Genomic DNA, 14,636 nt, shown 5'->3' with positions numbered 1-14,636 from the left:
GCAGTGAACATCTGCAGCCCATGGGGGCATACCAATTAATTGGAAAAAATCCCTGAATTAATTTCCCTTTCAGCCTGCTGTAGTGCAGGGGCCTAGGTACACAGACCTAATTTAGTCAAATTAGAATAATAATAATAGAGAAATTAACTCTTCCGTTACCTATGCCAGGAATGAATGTTGACACCACCAAGCATCTTTTAAGAGGAAAAGAGATGGTCCAGGCTCTCTCCTGAGCTGACAGTTATGGGCACTCCCAAAGCTGCTCCCCCTGCTCCTCATAGTTTCAAGAGCTCCTCAGCATATGGACACAGTCACCTCTGAGGTGGCAAGGCAGAGCACAGTGCTGCAAGGGGTTTGGGGTGGAAAGCAAGTACCACCAGCCCCACATTCCTCTGCAAGAAGAACATCTAAAGCAGGTAACCACTAAAACCCTGGACCTGAAACCCCTGAGCTTTGCAGACTTTCTAGAAGTGCTGCTGACTGTAGCAGGACTGGTTGCATGCAAGCAGTGTGGCCTCGACACATCTTGGTGCTTGCAAGATCGGCACTGGTGCAGAAGTCCGGGTTGTGGCACTGACATGAACAAGAACCCCTTGCAACAACGCATGTCGGGGAGAGAAGCAGATCCTCATCACAGTGCCCTCATGTAAGCTGTAGCTTTTGACAGTTAGAAGTCTCTGTACATCCCCAAGGCAGAGGGGGTCCAAGGCAAGAGAGGGGAATGCCTTCCCACATTGGCCTTTGCGTATGCCACAGGATTATTTTCCAGAAGGGAGAGGGAGGTGTTTCTAAAATAAGAGATAGAAGCTTCAAATCCCAGATATTTCTATGAAACTAAAAGAAGGGAACATTTACCCACAGCTCCCGTGGCTAAGAGGTGCTCTCGGGGGGCTGGGTGGCAGCTGCCAACAGACAGGTCATACAAGAGCAGGTTTCTTCCTCGCTGTCTTTCATACTATCAAGAAGTGAAATAAGAGGATGTTTTACCTTCTTGTTTGTTTGAGTCCATGGCTGCTATAGGGTGTGCGTCCTCGCAGGGACTCCTGTCCTCACTCTGGAGGGTTCTGGCTGGTCACTGGGAACATCCCATGGCTTAGAGCTGCCCACATGTGAGCCCTGCGATGGGTCAGCTGGTCTGAACCCTGAGTGCAGAAAGATGCAGAAAGGGTTTATTGAGCGGAGATGCTCAAAGTTCAGAAAACAGAGGGAGAAGGAGGGATTTGAGAGGGAATGAGGCGTCCTAAAGGTTTGTTTGGGTTCACAGTGTCTCCACAAGCAGAGTGGGTGCAAGTACAAACGCTTCCCTCCCAGCCCAAGGCCATTTGTGCTTACGTGGATGGGTGATTAAGAGGTACTATGTAATCCTACAGAGACTATTTGCTCAGTAAGGTGCTTCTTGTATGAACACAGAAGCAAAATGAGATGTGTTTTGAATGGCACATGAACGTCTCGCACGGGTGCTCTGCATCAAAGAACCAGCTTTTTGCTATGCAACTAATCACCCAAAATGTCCTCCAAACTTGTGTTTGGGCCACAGAGATACTGCCTTCACAATGCTGCTGCACAATCCTGCCAGCACTTTCGGAGGCACTTGTACTGCCACGCCTGCCTTCTCTGTCAGTTGTCTCCCTGGCTTTTGGAGGCACAGGAGTGCTGCAAGGCACCTCGATGTGTAGAGCTGCAGCCTCTCTGGAAACCAGGGCCACCAGAGCATGATGCCGTGCCCAAGTCACTCCCTTGGTAAAGCACCTCATCAGTCCAGTAATGGGGTTAGGACCTTGGGAACAGTCTTAAGATAATGCCTGATTAATGACGCAGGCAGAGCCCCAGAAAAATGGATTGCACCAGCTCACACTTCTCTTATCAGCATGGGCACTGCCCCACATCCACACTTCCTCTCCCCAGGGTTTAATTCAAGTCTGCTTTTGTCCAGCCATACTAGGAAACTAGATGGGATTTAGGAGTCTAGAATAACCTCCCACCTCCATTCCTGTTTGACATAGATATGCCCAAGGCTGATGTGAGTTATCGTTAGCTTTGCTAATGGGATTGGAGGGGCCAGTGTAATTACAGCACAGAGCTCTGCTGACACAGCTCTGCCAGGAGGGCTGTGGTGGTTCAGAGAAGCCTGGGGTGATGCTTTCAGGGAAGTAGGCACAGAGGAAGGCACATAACATTAAATAGATGGGAGAGATGCAAAGGATGCAAGAGCCCTGGGTGGCTTTAGGAAATCGCTGCAGAAGCAGTTGCCTCTGCTGCAGTCAGCAGCGTAGCTTGGGGGCCGCACACTTTCGACCTGACAGCTTTCCACTGCGGGACTCCCAAGGGAGGAGGGTGGTGGCACCATCGGGGCCCCCGAGATGGGAGCGATGCTGAGCATTTGTGAGCTGTGGCGAGGGATGCCTCTTGTGCTCAGGCTGGGAGCGGCACAGCCGTCAGCATACCCAGCCAGCCTCTTGCTGAGGGTATGATGTGGACTGAAAGGCTTCCAGCACAGTGCTGGAGGGACTTGGGGTTTAGCATCTTCTTGAGATTGAGGATTAATGAAAGGATAAACTTCTTATTTGTAAGAGAGCTGCTTATGAGATCTCCTAAGAAGATCTGCTGTCTTCTCAGGACAGAGGATCCTTTGGTGATGCATGTAGAAAACCTGAGCAAAGGTGGAGGGACTTTGGATGTGGGCTTTGTACAAACAGGCTGGGGAAGCTTCTGGGTGGATACCTGGTTACAGTGAGATAAACGTAATAGTTTACTACATCTGTTTTCTATCCGCTGATAGTGTAGAAGTTTTTTTTTTTTGTTCTGAAGACTCTTAGGCTCATGGTAGAGTTTAGATGGGCAGGGACCTCTGGAGTTGTCTGACTCAAAGCAGGGCTAACCCCAAAGCTAGATCAGATTGCTCAGGGCCCCATCTAGTCAAAGTCTGAGTATCTCGCAGGCTGGAGACTTCTCAACCTTTCTGGGCCTGTCCCAGGGCTGCACTACTCCCACAGGGAAGAATTTTTTCCTTATGGCCAGTCAAGGTTTCCCTTGTTGCAGCTTGTGCCCATGGCAACTTATCCTTTCATTGTGTCTGTGAGAAGAGCCTGACTGTCTGGTCTATAACCCCCGTTAGGTAGCTGCAGATGGCTGTAGGACCCCCCCAGCTTTCCCTTCCCCAAGCTGAACAAACCCAACTCCCTCAGCCTCTCCTCCTATGCTGTGTGCTCCAGCCCTCTTTAGCAGGGGGAAAAAAAAAAAAAATCTTTTTCTGATAGGTATTCCAAAGAATGGCAAGAATGTTATTTGCTTCCAAAACACATAAATATGCAATTGTTTTTAAAGTAGGTAAACCTCCCAGTTAGTAGTTTTGAGGAGAGGGTACTTAAGTTTGGGTCTCTGAGCAAAACAGACTTTTAACTTCAACTTCAGTAGCAGCTTGTTTAGTAGCAAAGCTGTTAAACTTCGCTCCCAGTTTAGACTAGTCAATGCCATAGCAAATTCCTGAGGCTTTTGTTATTGGGCTGTTGAACTGGGACCAGTTTGTTTAACACTGAGAACTGGTTTCAAAATTCAGAATTGTTTGTGCAATGTTGAGGGAAAAGGAACAAATAGGAAAGGCAAAACAGATATGAAAGAAACATAAACCTCCTCTGTGATAAACATTTTCACTGAAAACAATGAAAACAGCTTTTTGCTGGAAATTCATTAATTTTTTTCTTTTTAACAAAAACCCGTACATGTTTTTACCTGTTCTGCTTTTATATTATTAATGCTTTACCATGCCAGTTACAGCAATATAGCAGTATATAATTGTTAACTATTAATAATAATAATAAACAAACACCAATTAGTATGGAATTAGTTAATATACTATTAAATGCACTAGCTGCATAGCCTGTCATAAAGATTTTATAATTTTATTATCCACTTGCTGAATTATTCTGGAGATCCCTGAATCTCCAGTGACAACGTGACAGTCATACCTCTGGCCTTCGCAAGGCAGGTTAACCATATCCTGCCGGTACCAAGAACATTTATTGTGGGAGCACGCAAAAGTGAGAATCTGTAACCCATAGTGCTGCACAGCTTTAAATGGGGGAGTCTGCAGACTGTAATGCATGAGGAAACTATGTATAAATGGGTTGCAGTGGCAGGCATCCAAGGTGAGGAAAACCCAGAATTAAAGCATAATTCGGTTCCAGCAAGTGCTCTCTACTTCCACTCTTACACCAGCTCCTCCCAGGCATCTGAGACCTCAAAATGCTTGTGTCTCTGTCTAGGTCCCACTTCGGCAGGTCCCCCTGCCCAGCACATCACCGGGGCTATGCCATCGGTCTCACAGACGGTGATGCAGAGGGAAGGATGCAACACGGAAGAGCATCTGTGGCTACCCTCCACTAACACATGGAAACCTGCAGTTGTCATGAGTTGTCATGTCTCCTCACCTAAGAGGAGAAGCTCACAGGAGGGCGTTTCTCCCTCTGCCATGCTACAGGTGATGACATGAAACGTCTTGGGTCCAGTACAAAGAAGGAGGTTTGTCTGCTATGGAGAAAAATAACCTACATGAGGTTTTAATGAGAGAGAAGTAATACTTGTAGAAGAAGGGCTCATATGAGGATGTGTCATTGCCCTGTTACCTATCGCCTGTTCCCATGCACTTTCAACTCAGGGCCCCATGGGGCTGGAAGGGAGCCCTGTGGCATTGTATCTTATCTCTCGGGTTGTAAAAACGCTGTGGTTTCCTGGTATCAGAAGTAATTTTTCCTTCTAGCGGGAACTCAAAACAATACCTGTACAGCATGGAGATTTAACTGAGGAGCTTCCACATTGCACTCATGCAGACAAGGACAATGTTTCAGCACAGTCTCTGTCCTCTGTAGAGCTCAGGAGTGAGGCTTTGAAACTGGGACACCGGGGATGCCGCCATCCCCTCCTGCTCCAGGCACCACAAGGAGCTCTGCTATATGACTGCACTGCAAAGTAGGTTGACCTTGGTTAAGTGGGTCCAGAAAATCTTCCCTGTTTTAGCAGAGTAACTGTCTTTCGTGTGTCCTCTAGCTGCAGCCTGCAATTTCCTGAGTCACCCCTCGGTTCTTTGTTATATTAAATAATTGCATTACATTGGCTACTTTCCAGCATTTAGGGCTCACTGCTGGACTCCGTGAATATATAACATTGCCTGCCTGTCCCTGGTTCTTCGGAATTGCCAAATATACAGAACAAAACTAGTCAGTCCTTCCTCGTCACTAAAACAAACAAAACATGCACCTCACCATGGTTTGGAGCAAATGCTTGTCCTCTGTTCCCCCTGACTGCCGGGTGGGGAAGCTGTTAACACTGTCCTCACTGGGGACAAGGGTTTCAGTCGGCCCGAGTTGGCTGAACAGTGTCTGGCTCGTTCCTAAAGGGTGCAAGGAGTTGGAAAATAGGACTGACATTTGGCCCTAAGACCCTGGATGTGGGCTGCTTGGTCAAATCCTGCCTCTGCTGGCAGTGAGCAAGTCATAAGTTCATGGCAGAGTCTAGGTGAGTGGGAACACTTGTATGTCTCTAGTCCAACCTCCTGCTCAAATCAAGGCTAACTCCAAACTAGATCAGGTTCCTCAGGGCTGTGTCCAGCTCGAGTCTGCATATTTCCCACACTGGAGTCTTCGCAGCCTCTCTGGGCCCTCCAGTACCCTGGGGAAGAATATTTTTCCTTGCGTCCAGTCAGGGCTTCCCTTTGCTGCAGCTTGCGCCCATTGCCTTTCACTGTGCACCTCTGGGAAGAATCTGGACTCCATCTGCTTTACAGCCCCCTTGAGGCAATTAAAAGCTGCAAGACGATTTCCCCCTTCACCTTTTTTTCTCAGTACTGAGCAAGCCCCACACCCTTAACCCCTTCCCATATGCACATCCATGAATGCATGTGCACATTAGCCCTGAGAGCAAGCCCCCCATGAGGCTGCTTTCCTAAACCATCGTCAGGCCTCCACCCACAGCAAATCCAAGGTTTGCCTGACATGCCAGCTCACCACAGGGTAGTTTCCTCATCAACAAGGCAATGTTATTGTTCCTCTGCAAGCTCCCCACTGGACAGGCTCAACACCCAGTCACATGAAGCCATCAGCAGACTGTCTTGGCCTGCAACCCAAGCCCGTGGCCCCCCTGCTTTAGGAACAAGAAACAGCAAAGACGTGCTTTGCTTGTTTCTTCAGAGCTGAGCATTAAAACTCATTTACCCTCCTTGCAGCTCTCATCAAGCCAGAATGACATCTCCAGAGCAAAGCTCAGAGAATAGTTGCAGGGCAAAAGTAAGTATTTTCCCTGTCTTCCCTCCAGCAGCCAAATCTGCCAAGCCCAAGAACCAAAGCTGAGTGCCACCTCTGCCATTAGTGATCGCCATGATCCTGGCCACTGGTGTCCAGCAAAGAATACTGCCCTGGTGCCTTGCACGAGGAGCTGGCACCGCAGCCACCCCAGAGCAGAGCGGGCAGCGCGTGAAAGTTAACAGAGCCTGAGGCGGCACCCACTTCCCATGGGATCCCCAAGGGAGAAGGTGTGGATGGGCAGGGAGGTCCCAGTGGGTTGCCTTCTTTAGCTGTGCCCCAGTCTCGGGGTCGAAGGCCGGAGCGAGGTGCCCCCGCGGCAGCACAGGGGTGGGATTCCCGCCCGAAGCTGTGCGTGGGGGAGGGAGGGGAGGCAGGTCCCGCAGCCTGCGCTGCCTTTGTGTGACCATGCTCGCCCTTCCAGTGCTCCTCCACATGGAGCGGCACAACTGTGCAGAGGATCGCTGGTTAAAAAGACCAACCAAATATCCCGAGCATCAGCATGCAAACGGTAAAGCATTTACAGCCTAGCCTTGATGCACAGCAGTTACTATTTGTTTGGCTTTCTGTCCCATTCTGCTTCTGAAATCATGACATGGGTAACAGTGCAGTGCAGGGGAAGCCATGTGCACTTTTGCTGCTTCAGTTGTTAAACATCCACAATTTTCCTAAATAAATGCTTGGGATATTCCTGATGACTGTCTCCTGCCGGCTGAGATTGCTGGCTGTTTTAAACATCCCACTTGGAGAACAACCCCCAGTCCTCTAAAGAGAGCAAAAAATCAGTGATTTACTCTCACGCTTTGTCTCCAGCTAACTCTAACGCAGTTGTCATTCAAATACTTCAATTCAGCATGATACTTCAATTTAGCTCTTGAATGGTAAGAGCAAAAAAGGTCTTTTTAACCTGGTGTTTTAGAGACCTTACTATAAATGCAGCCTCACAAGATTCTCCAGCACGCTAAGAAGCTAGATCTCCATACACAGTCTTAGAAGAAATCAGCTGGAAATAACTGTGGGCACTGAAGATGCAAAATACTTTAAATACCATTTTATGTGCTTGCACATGCAACATTAAATAGCTACGCCTCTAGCTTTTTTCCAATAATATGAAAAATGGTATTATTAATCCCGCTCTTCATCCCATGCCGAGTACATTTTAAACTTACCCCAGGCTAGTTGAAGATCCTTCAGCACTGGCGGTTGCCAGAGTTGGGAATTAGCACTGTGCAGGAACGGAGAGAGAGAGGAGAGCAATGGTGGCTTGACGTTTCCCAGGATGGGACTGTCACATGCTAATCACTGATTTGAAACGCAAGCATAACAAATGCCTTCTAATTATGTAATCTTCAGGTCACATCCTTGCATCCCCATGCAAAAACCAGGACTGTGCGCTTGGCAGAAGTTGATACCGACTTTTTTCCTTTTTAATTAGAATTGCACGCTGCTGCGAAGGGAGGGCGAGAAGCCTTGTGAAGTGACGGGCGGAGGGGGCCGTGTGGTGAGAGCCGGCTGCTGATGTGGTCCCTGCTACTTCGCTGAGCTCGGAGGCTCTTAAGTACCTCCTGCAGCACCCGAGCGAGGCGGCCTGCAGCTGGGGACAGGGAGACGGGACCAGCTCCTCCCCGCTTTCTCTGACACCCTCAGTCTCCTGCCGTGCGTGGCCTCACGAGGGATGCCAGGGCCAAGAGGGCTCCCCTTCCTTCATTCTGGGCCCAAGAGCAAGGTTGCCAAACTAGCCAGGGCAGGGGAGCAGCCACCACCAGCACTTGGGTGTTTTGTTGCTTGTTAGATCATGAAAAATTTCCTTTGAGTAAAAATAAATAAGGGCTTCGAGGGAGGTGGGAGAGTGGGAGGCAGCAGCCCTCCACGCCTGCTCCATTTCTTCACTGAGGTCCTGCAGGGCTTTTTGCTCCAAAGGGCATCAAGAAAGCGTGGGGAGAATGCAGGTAGCCCAAGGCCAGGGGTGTCAGGAAAAGGTTTGAGCCACTCTAGTGAGTTACTCCGAAGCGTAAGAGCAGGGAGACATAAAGGAGGAGGAACAGTAACAAAAGGCAGACTAATTTCTGAAACCTGCAAGACAAAGATCTGCTTCAAAGATACCCTTCAGGCAGAAAACCTGAAATGTAAAACCACACAGTATAATTGCTGTGCAGCACAGATAAATGTGGTGATGTGGAGTCGTAGTAAAGGAGCTGAAAGGACAGGCTCGTAGATTAACAGAAGCTCTGTGCGAGATGCTGCTACCTCTGAAGTCAAGGACTAGGGACAGAAGACGCTGTATTTCTTTTTTGGAGCTGGCTATTTATCTGGCTATATAGGAGAAAAAAACAACAAAATTGAACAAAATGAAATAATTCTGAAGGAGTTTGCTGGAAAGCGCATTTTTGGTGCGTCAAAGATACCTGGGGATTCAACAAACAGCTCAAGCTAGGAAAGATTTTTTTTTTTATTAATAAAAAGAAAAACATTTAGCTTCATGAATCTACGAACTAAACATTTCAAATAGAGATTTTCCTACAGACAACTTAAAGAAAAAGGGCTGAAAGGTATTACATTGCCAAATGATCCATGAGCTGCTTTGTTTCAGATGGCCCAGTATGTTTCAGTCTGCTGATAATGTGCTGCATTTTGCTAAGAAACCACAGGGCCCAAGATTTTTACGAATCCTAGCAAAACAAACTGAGTGTTTGAAGGCACATCTGAAGAACAGCATTTGTACATTGTGTCTGCAAATATGGAGGCAAGGACAGGTATTTACTAAAACTCCATTAAATACCTGGCAAGCAAAGACTCAACACACATTTTTTCCTGACAGCACTGGTACGTTGTGTTGTTTGTTTGTTTTTTTTTTTTTTAAACTAGAAAGCAGTTTTTCTGCTTTGTAAAGCCAAGTATTTAGATTCATAGTGCAGAGACCTTTGATGACCAAATGCCAACAAAATTAGAAATAGATTTTTCATTGCATTAGACTTCCTGATAGGAGAGTGGCAACGTCTCCCTTGTGCGCTCTCCTGTCTACTTCCCTTCCCAGAGAAGAGCAGTTTGGTGCATGGCGGAGGGCTGTCCTTGAGCAGCCTGGCACCGAGCCTGGGGTTTATGGCCTTGACCTGTGAGGATGTAACTACCACGTTACAGCTGCACTTGCTCTCTGCCCTGACCCCACTATGCAACACCTGGCTTAGGGTAAACGTGATCATAGGAGCACTGTGTTTGCAAAAGCTTCTGTGGGTGGCAAGGTTTGTTTTCTGGGGAAAGTTACAAGAGTTAAGCATAAATTAGGCTTCATTTGTTGATGACAGGTTTTTTCGAAACTCAGGGAGAAAGATATTCCTAGGGCAAGTTAAAATAAAAGAATTCTAGTCATCCACTGCTCCACTTATAAATTCACCCTATCCAACTTCATTTCTTCAAGGTTTTCACTTAGGAGACTTCAGGTGATCAGTGTGAAAAGAAAAATAACTCAATTTTAACATGCATCCTCAGGGGTTATTTTTAATAAATACATGAAGAAATCAATGATGCCTGTTGAAAACTGGTCACAGATGTTGAACCCAGAATGCAACCAGAGAGCTGCCTTTAACCTGTGCCAAATAGCTACGTTTTCAACTTCTGCTTCAGTCCCACTGCTGCCGAGACATGAAATGTGCCACTCCGCTCCATTTTCATCTATAACATCTCCTTCACCTTCCATCCTGTAATGACACACATCCAACCTAAGAACGCAATCAGTTTGTGGCAGCACGGTGACGTGTGCACTACCCAGACAAATTGCCAGGGATCGGAACCTTCCCAGTGTAGTGTAAGTACCTGCCTTAACTTTCTCCCGCATGTAAAAGTTTTGTAAAAAGTAAAAAAAAGCCTGTAAAATTTTTGACCTACAAAGCACACAGGTTAGACAGCCAAGGAACATATTCCTTTCTTTGCAAAACGGTACTTATACTAACATCCTCCCAGCATGTAGCCTCTACAGGAAAACCTTCATAGTCCCAGTCATGATTTGAAGTTACCAGGCATTGTCCTATGAAGTTTAGCCTGACTTTCATTAGGGACATCTTAAAGATGTGTAAGTGTATGCAGCCAGTTGCTCTGTGATCTTGCTGTAAAAACCCATCCTCTCCTGCCCTTTCCCCATCCTGCTACATGCTGTTATGACAAAAGTGCAAGGATTTACAGCCTCCTGCGGGAAAAAAAAGTAACTGCCATGTGAATTCAGTCCTCATAAGCCACGTATTTCTGCTGATTTTTGAAAGCTGTGATCAAGCTCTTCATTATACTTGAAAACTGCTATAAAAAAGAAATGTCTATGCATCAGCATCCCTTGCAAATGAGAGGAAAATAACTTTTAAAAGCAATTGCTGGAGATTCGTTTCCCTTACAAAATGAAGCCACCTAGCAGTCACAGCAAGTTGCTATGGTGCTGCCTATTTATGTTCTCTCATGAAAGCCGCAGTGATCTGGTGAACTGACACCTATCTCGTGTGCGTAGGTGGAAGCTGGCAATCCTGAAACTTGGCAAAATAGCCTGCCTTGGGCTGCCAGGGAGTGGCGTGTATTAACAGTCACAAACCAGTGTCAAAAAGGAGAAGTCTTCATTCCCTGGTGAAAACGGCAGTGGCTGGCAAAGATTGGATCTTTGCATTTTAGTTAGTTGAAATCACAAGTTCAAATCAGAACCAGCTGGTTTTCTCTACAGACCAGGTACTAGTGACAGGCACTGCGCTGGCCCCTTTGTGATGGACTATATTTTCACAAGAGAGTAGAGGCATCACCCTAAGGTTGTCGAGAGAAAATGCCTGTAAAGCTACACACGTGATCTACTGCTGAATGCCCTCACTGAAATGATGAGTACTCACAGGTTTAGACTTCATGAAGAATTCACGTCTGTCCTTTCATATGACAGCAAAAGACAGAAGCTCTGTAGGAGCTTTTAACATGTCACTGTAACAGAGGTGTAACTTAACTCAATCTATTCTAAAGCATTGAAATAAATGTCTTTAATTTTTCCCCAAATGTTTGAGTTTGTCATACAGATTCCCATTTTGTATCCGGGTACATTCTGGAACACGTATTTCATTTGGTGTCTGATCATTTAAAAACAGAATTGGTCATCATTCTAGTACTACTGTTGCTATTATTTTTGGTCAGCAGGGCAAGACAGCTTTTTTTCTGATGAAAGACCATATATTAACAAACATAGATTTATTTCAGATACTGGACTGGGGAGGTACTTAAAGAAAAATTAAACCGAAATCAGACTTAGCAAATTTGACAGGGAAGTCATTTAAGGAGAATAAACATGAATGTTCTCATGTCATTTTTTAAGGTTAATTTTCTTATTAAATCTGCTTTGTGGATTACGAAGTGGGTATCAACTTCTTGTTTTAGAAAAAGGTGGTATCTTAGCAATTCAAAACACACACCCTTATTCAAAAGAAATTAACTTGGCTGATGTTTATATGAGTGGCACTAAAATATTTTATTCTGAGTGATGAAAATAAACCTCCACGTTTTCCCATCTCTCTGAAATGTGTACCTCAAAAAATAAGTAAACACAAACTCTGCAAACTATCAGCGCTGTATTTCTGCATGCATCTGTAGGCAGACAGCTTGAAACAACAGCTCTGAAAGGGGTCTGAACTGTTCTTTTTCTCTGAACTCTGCCTAAGCCCAGAGACTTGGTAAGAAAAAGCGGGTGGGTGGAATAACCATCTTGAAAACTTCCGACTGGGAATGAATCACAGACTGTTGACTGATCTCGCGAAAAGGATACCACTGGGATCAGCAATCTCAGATACCCAGTGCAAGTTCCACTGGTAGCAAAAGAAACCTACTCCCATGCTGGGTGAATTTTATTTGGATTTTACAGCTTATGAAATCAAAACTAACAGAAAAGACTACACGACTCTTCCCCTTCAAGCATACTTGTTTTCATTGAATGGTTCAATGTTCTTTGCTCCGTTTGGAAATGTGTAGGTTCCAGCCCCATGACACATGTTGTCTTTGAACTCGCCTTCATAAACTGCCCTAGAAGGATGTTCTAGCCTTCCAGTACCATTCATCTGCATTTAATGAGAAACGAAGGATAAAGAAAATGGTTAATGTTTATGCTTACAGTATTATTTCCTTTCATTACAATATCCTTTCAGATTGCTGCCTTTGAGTCTGCCATCATATTCAGCTATGATAATGCAGAGGAAAGTGACTGTTCTTTCAGATTTAGACAGGTTTCTGCTTCTACAAGGATTTCAGGTAAGAGCTTAGAAGTGTTTGGCCAGCCACAGTGTCCAATAAACCCCTCCTCTGCTGGTAGTCTCACAGGATCTTAACAATCTATGCAGCACGGAACTGCTCTCCCCAGCCCTGCAAATAACTCATCTACCCTGACAGCCTGAGAAATTTTCTGGAATTTATTTCTGTGGATCAAGGCAGAGCAAGTCTTTAATTTGTTCAGCCTAGGCCACTAAGCCAGGCCTGGAGATTTAAATCTGTGCTGTAAAGCACTTCTGTGGCATAATCTTAACTCTTATCATTGCACCAATATTTTTGTAAGAGACTGAAAAAAAGGCCAGACCAGATCTAATAAAGCCACAAGATGCTGTTTCCTAATTGCAAATTCCTTATTTGTCTAGTTTCAAGGACTGTCTCCTCTCCAGCATCAACAAAATAAGCAATTTTCCTGTACTTACTAATTCAGCCCTGGGGAACTCAGTAGCCAAGGGCAGCCAAACAATGGTGTACGCGTCGATGGCCAGAGCTCCCCTGGTTCACTGTGGGATGCGTGCGTGGTGTGGGATACATGCGCAGGAGGGCTGTGCCCATCCCTATGGCACAGCCCATTCATGCAGGGTTTTCATGGTGGCTGGGCCGCGCTGGGCAGCACCGGTGCCACACTGCGCAGGTGTTTCACCAGGGCCTGCCTGCCAGCAAGGACCAGTGTGTTTGCAGGAGCCTCAGGAGGCAGAAGGACATCCAAGGACCCCAAGTGTCTCAGATCTTCAGACTGGGCTGTTGACAAGATTCCCAGGTGGAAGAAGAGCCTGCAGCGTTGGTCTGATCCTTCTCAGGTTATGACTTTCCTTTCTGTGCCTTTTTAAGGGTGGATATAGCGAGACACACTCCATTCCAAATCCACAGGAAGCTTAAAATGAAGGAATACTTAAAATTACCTTGTCATTTTTCCAGCTGCTGACGTACATAGTTCTGTTGGCACCGGTGTGGACTCCATAACCACTCCTCTCAAGCACACCCTCAGGTGTCCTTTTGCACTCCCCCTTTAGAAAATGAGAGTGGTGGAAGGCAGGTATTTTCACTTCAAGACAGAGAGCATCTGAGAGGCAAAAACCTATGAGATCGTGCCATGCATTTCTTCTGTTGCACAGAGCTGTTTCTCCCAGAGCTGACTCTCCATCTGCTGTGAACAGGCTGCTCCCTGAGATGGGGCCTTGGAGCACGCGAGCCCCGCTGGAGCAGGCGCCTTTGGGTGCCATGCACAGAGTGCGGCCAGCCGCAGTCCTGTTACCCGTTCTTCCACCACCACCGAGCCCCACTGTGGGGGTGGTGGGGAGCTGCCGTGGGGCAGAGCAGGCCCCAATGGACCATCAGGGGGGTGGCTGTGGCTCTCTGCAGGAGGACCCTGAGGAAACACCCCCACAGCAGCTTCTGTGTGTCTGGGAGGTGTTCTTACACAGCCAAAGCAGCGTGTTACTTGGGTAATAGCCCATTTTTGCTGGTATAATTTTTTGCTTTAAACTCCAACCTGGCACAGTTTGCCCGGAGGGCTTGTGGAGTCTGTCCGTGGAGATATTCAAGACCCGATGGATGTGATCCAGGGCAGCCGTCATGGGTGACCCTGCGTGCGCAGGGGGCCGGGGATCTCCGGAGGGGCCTCCCCACCTCCGCCGCGCAGCTTCGGGGTCACTTCTCACTTAACGTAACCCTCGCCCTGAGACTGGCACGGGTTTCCTCCGTTTTAATCCCATACACTCAGTTTTGCAAAAGGAATTAGCACCTACCAAGATTTTCTTACCATAGTTGTCCTTATTTGGCAACGTGAAAGACACTTTAAAAGCCGCAGCATCTGTTGAGAAAGAAACAACCAGTGTCACTGTTGCAACTGCTGGCTGAAATTCGAATATATGTACACAAATATATATTCAAATACACAGCAGCTTGAAACGGCACGTAATTATCAGTGTGCTGCTTGAGGGTGCGATTCTTCATCGGGGAGCGCTCGGTCCTCTCGGCGGGGCACCGTGTGAGGGGCGCGGGGAGACAGCGCTGCCGCCATGCTTGCCAGGCGGAAGTGTCCGCCGTTGCTAGGGAGGCCGGCGGCCCGGAAGG

The 14,636-nt window shown here is 46.9% G+C and overlaps 2 protein-coding genes across 8 annotated transcripts in view; both read right to left on the bottom strand.

Moving 5' to 3' along the window:
- Positions 1 to 7,562, bottom strand: part of ARHGEF33 (Rho guanine nucleotide exchange factor 33) — a 32,085-nt gene extending 24,523 nt beyond the window's left edge. For 6 of the 7 annotated variants that reach the window (XR_015708383.1, XM_087775565.1, XM_087775567.1 and 3 more), the window contains exons 1-2: positions 7,463 to 7,562; positions 988 to 1,142 (exon numbers count right to left, since the gene is read on the bottom strand). Coding sequence is in view for 4 of the 7 variants with exons in the window: in XM_087775565.1 (XP_087631691.1) it covers positions 988 to 1,009 (22 nt within the window). In the remaining 3 variants the exon portion in view is untranslated. Of the gene's footprint in view, positions 1 to 987; positions 1,143 to 7,462 lie in introns of those variants that run through there. The other variant, XM_087775568.1, reaches the window with a different exon arrangement.
- Positions 7,563 to 8,841: 1,279 nt separating this feature from the next.
- Positions 8,842 to 14,589, bottom strand: MORN2 (MORN repeat containing 2). Its single transcript, XM_087775589.1, has 4 exons — positions 14,478 to 14,589; positions 14,323 to 14,373; positions 13,463 to 13,567; positions 8,842 to 12,355 (listed from the first exon to the last, which is right to left on the bottom strand). Exons 1-4 carry the CDS (start codon positions 14,514 to 14,516, stop codon positions 12,209 to 12,211), a joined length of 342 nt encoding a protein of 113 aa, XP_087631715.1. The 5' UTR covers positions 14,517 to 14,589; the 3' UTR covers positions 8,842 to 12,208.
- Between the last annotated feature and the right edge of the window lie 47 nt (positions 14,590 to 14,636).

The sequence above is a fragment of the Nipponia nippon genome, unplaced genomic scaffold, assembly GCF_047370975.1.
Source record: "Nipponia nippon isolate SJK-2023a ecotype South Korea unplaced genomic scaffold, ASM4737097v1 scaffold_4, whole genome shotgun sequence".
NCBI classification, from domain to species: Eukaryota; Metazoa; Chordata; class Aves; order Pelecaniformes; family Threskiornithidae; genus Nipponia; species Nipponia nippon.
The sequence above is the reverse complement of the archived record's forward strand: the minus strand, read 5'-3'. Positions and strand labels throughout refer to the sequence as shown.

Coding starts and splice junctions, on each gene's coding strand:
- MORN2 (XM_087775589.1), bottom strand. CDS start 14,516: ATGAAGAATCGCACCCTCAAGCAGCACACTGATAATTAC. Junction 13,568..14,322: donor GCCAAATAAGGACAACTATG/GTAAGAAAATCT, acceptor CATTTTCTAAAG/GGGGAGTGCAAAAGGACACC. Junction 12,356..13,462: donor GCAGCTGGAAAAATGACAAG/GTAATTTTAAGT, acceptor CATTAAATGCAG/ATGAATGGTACTGGAAGGCT.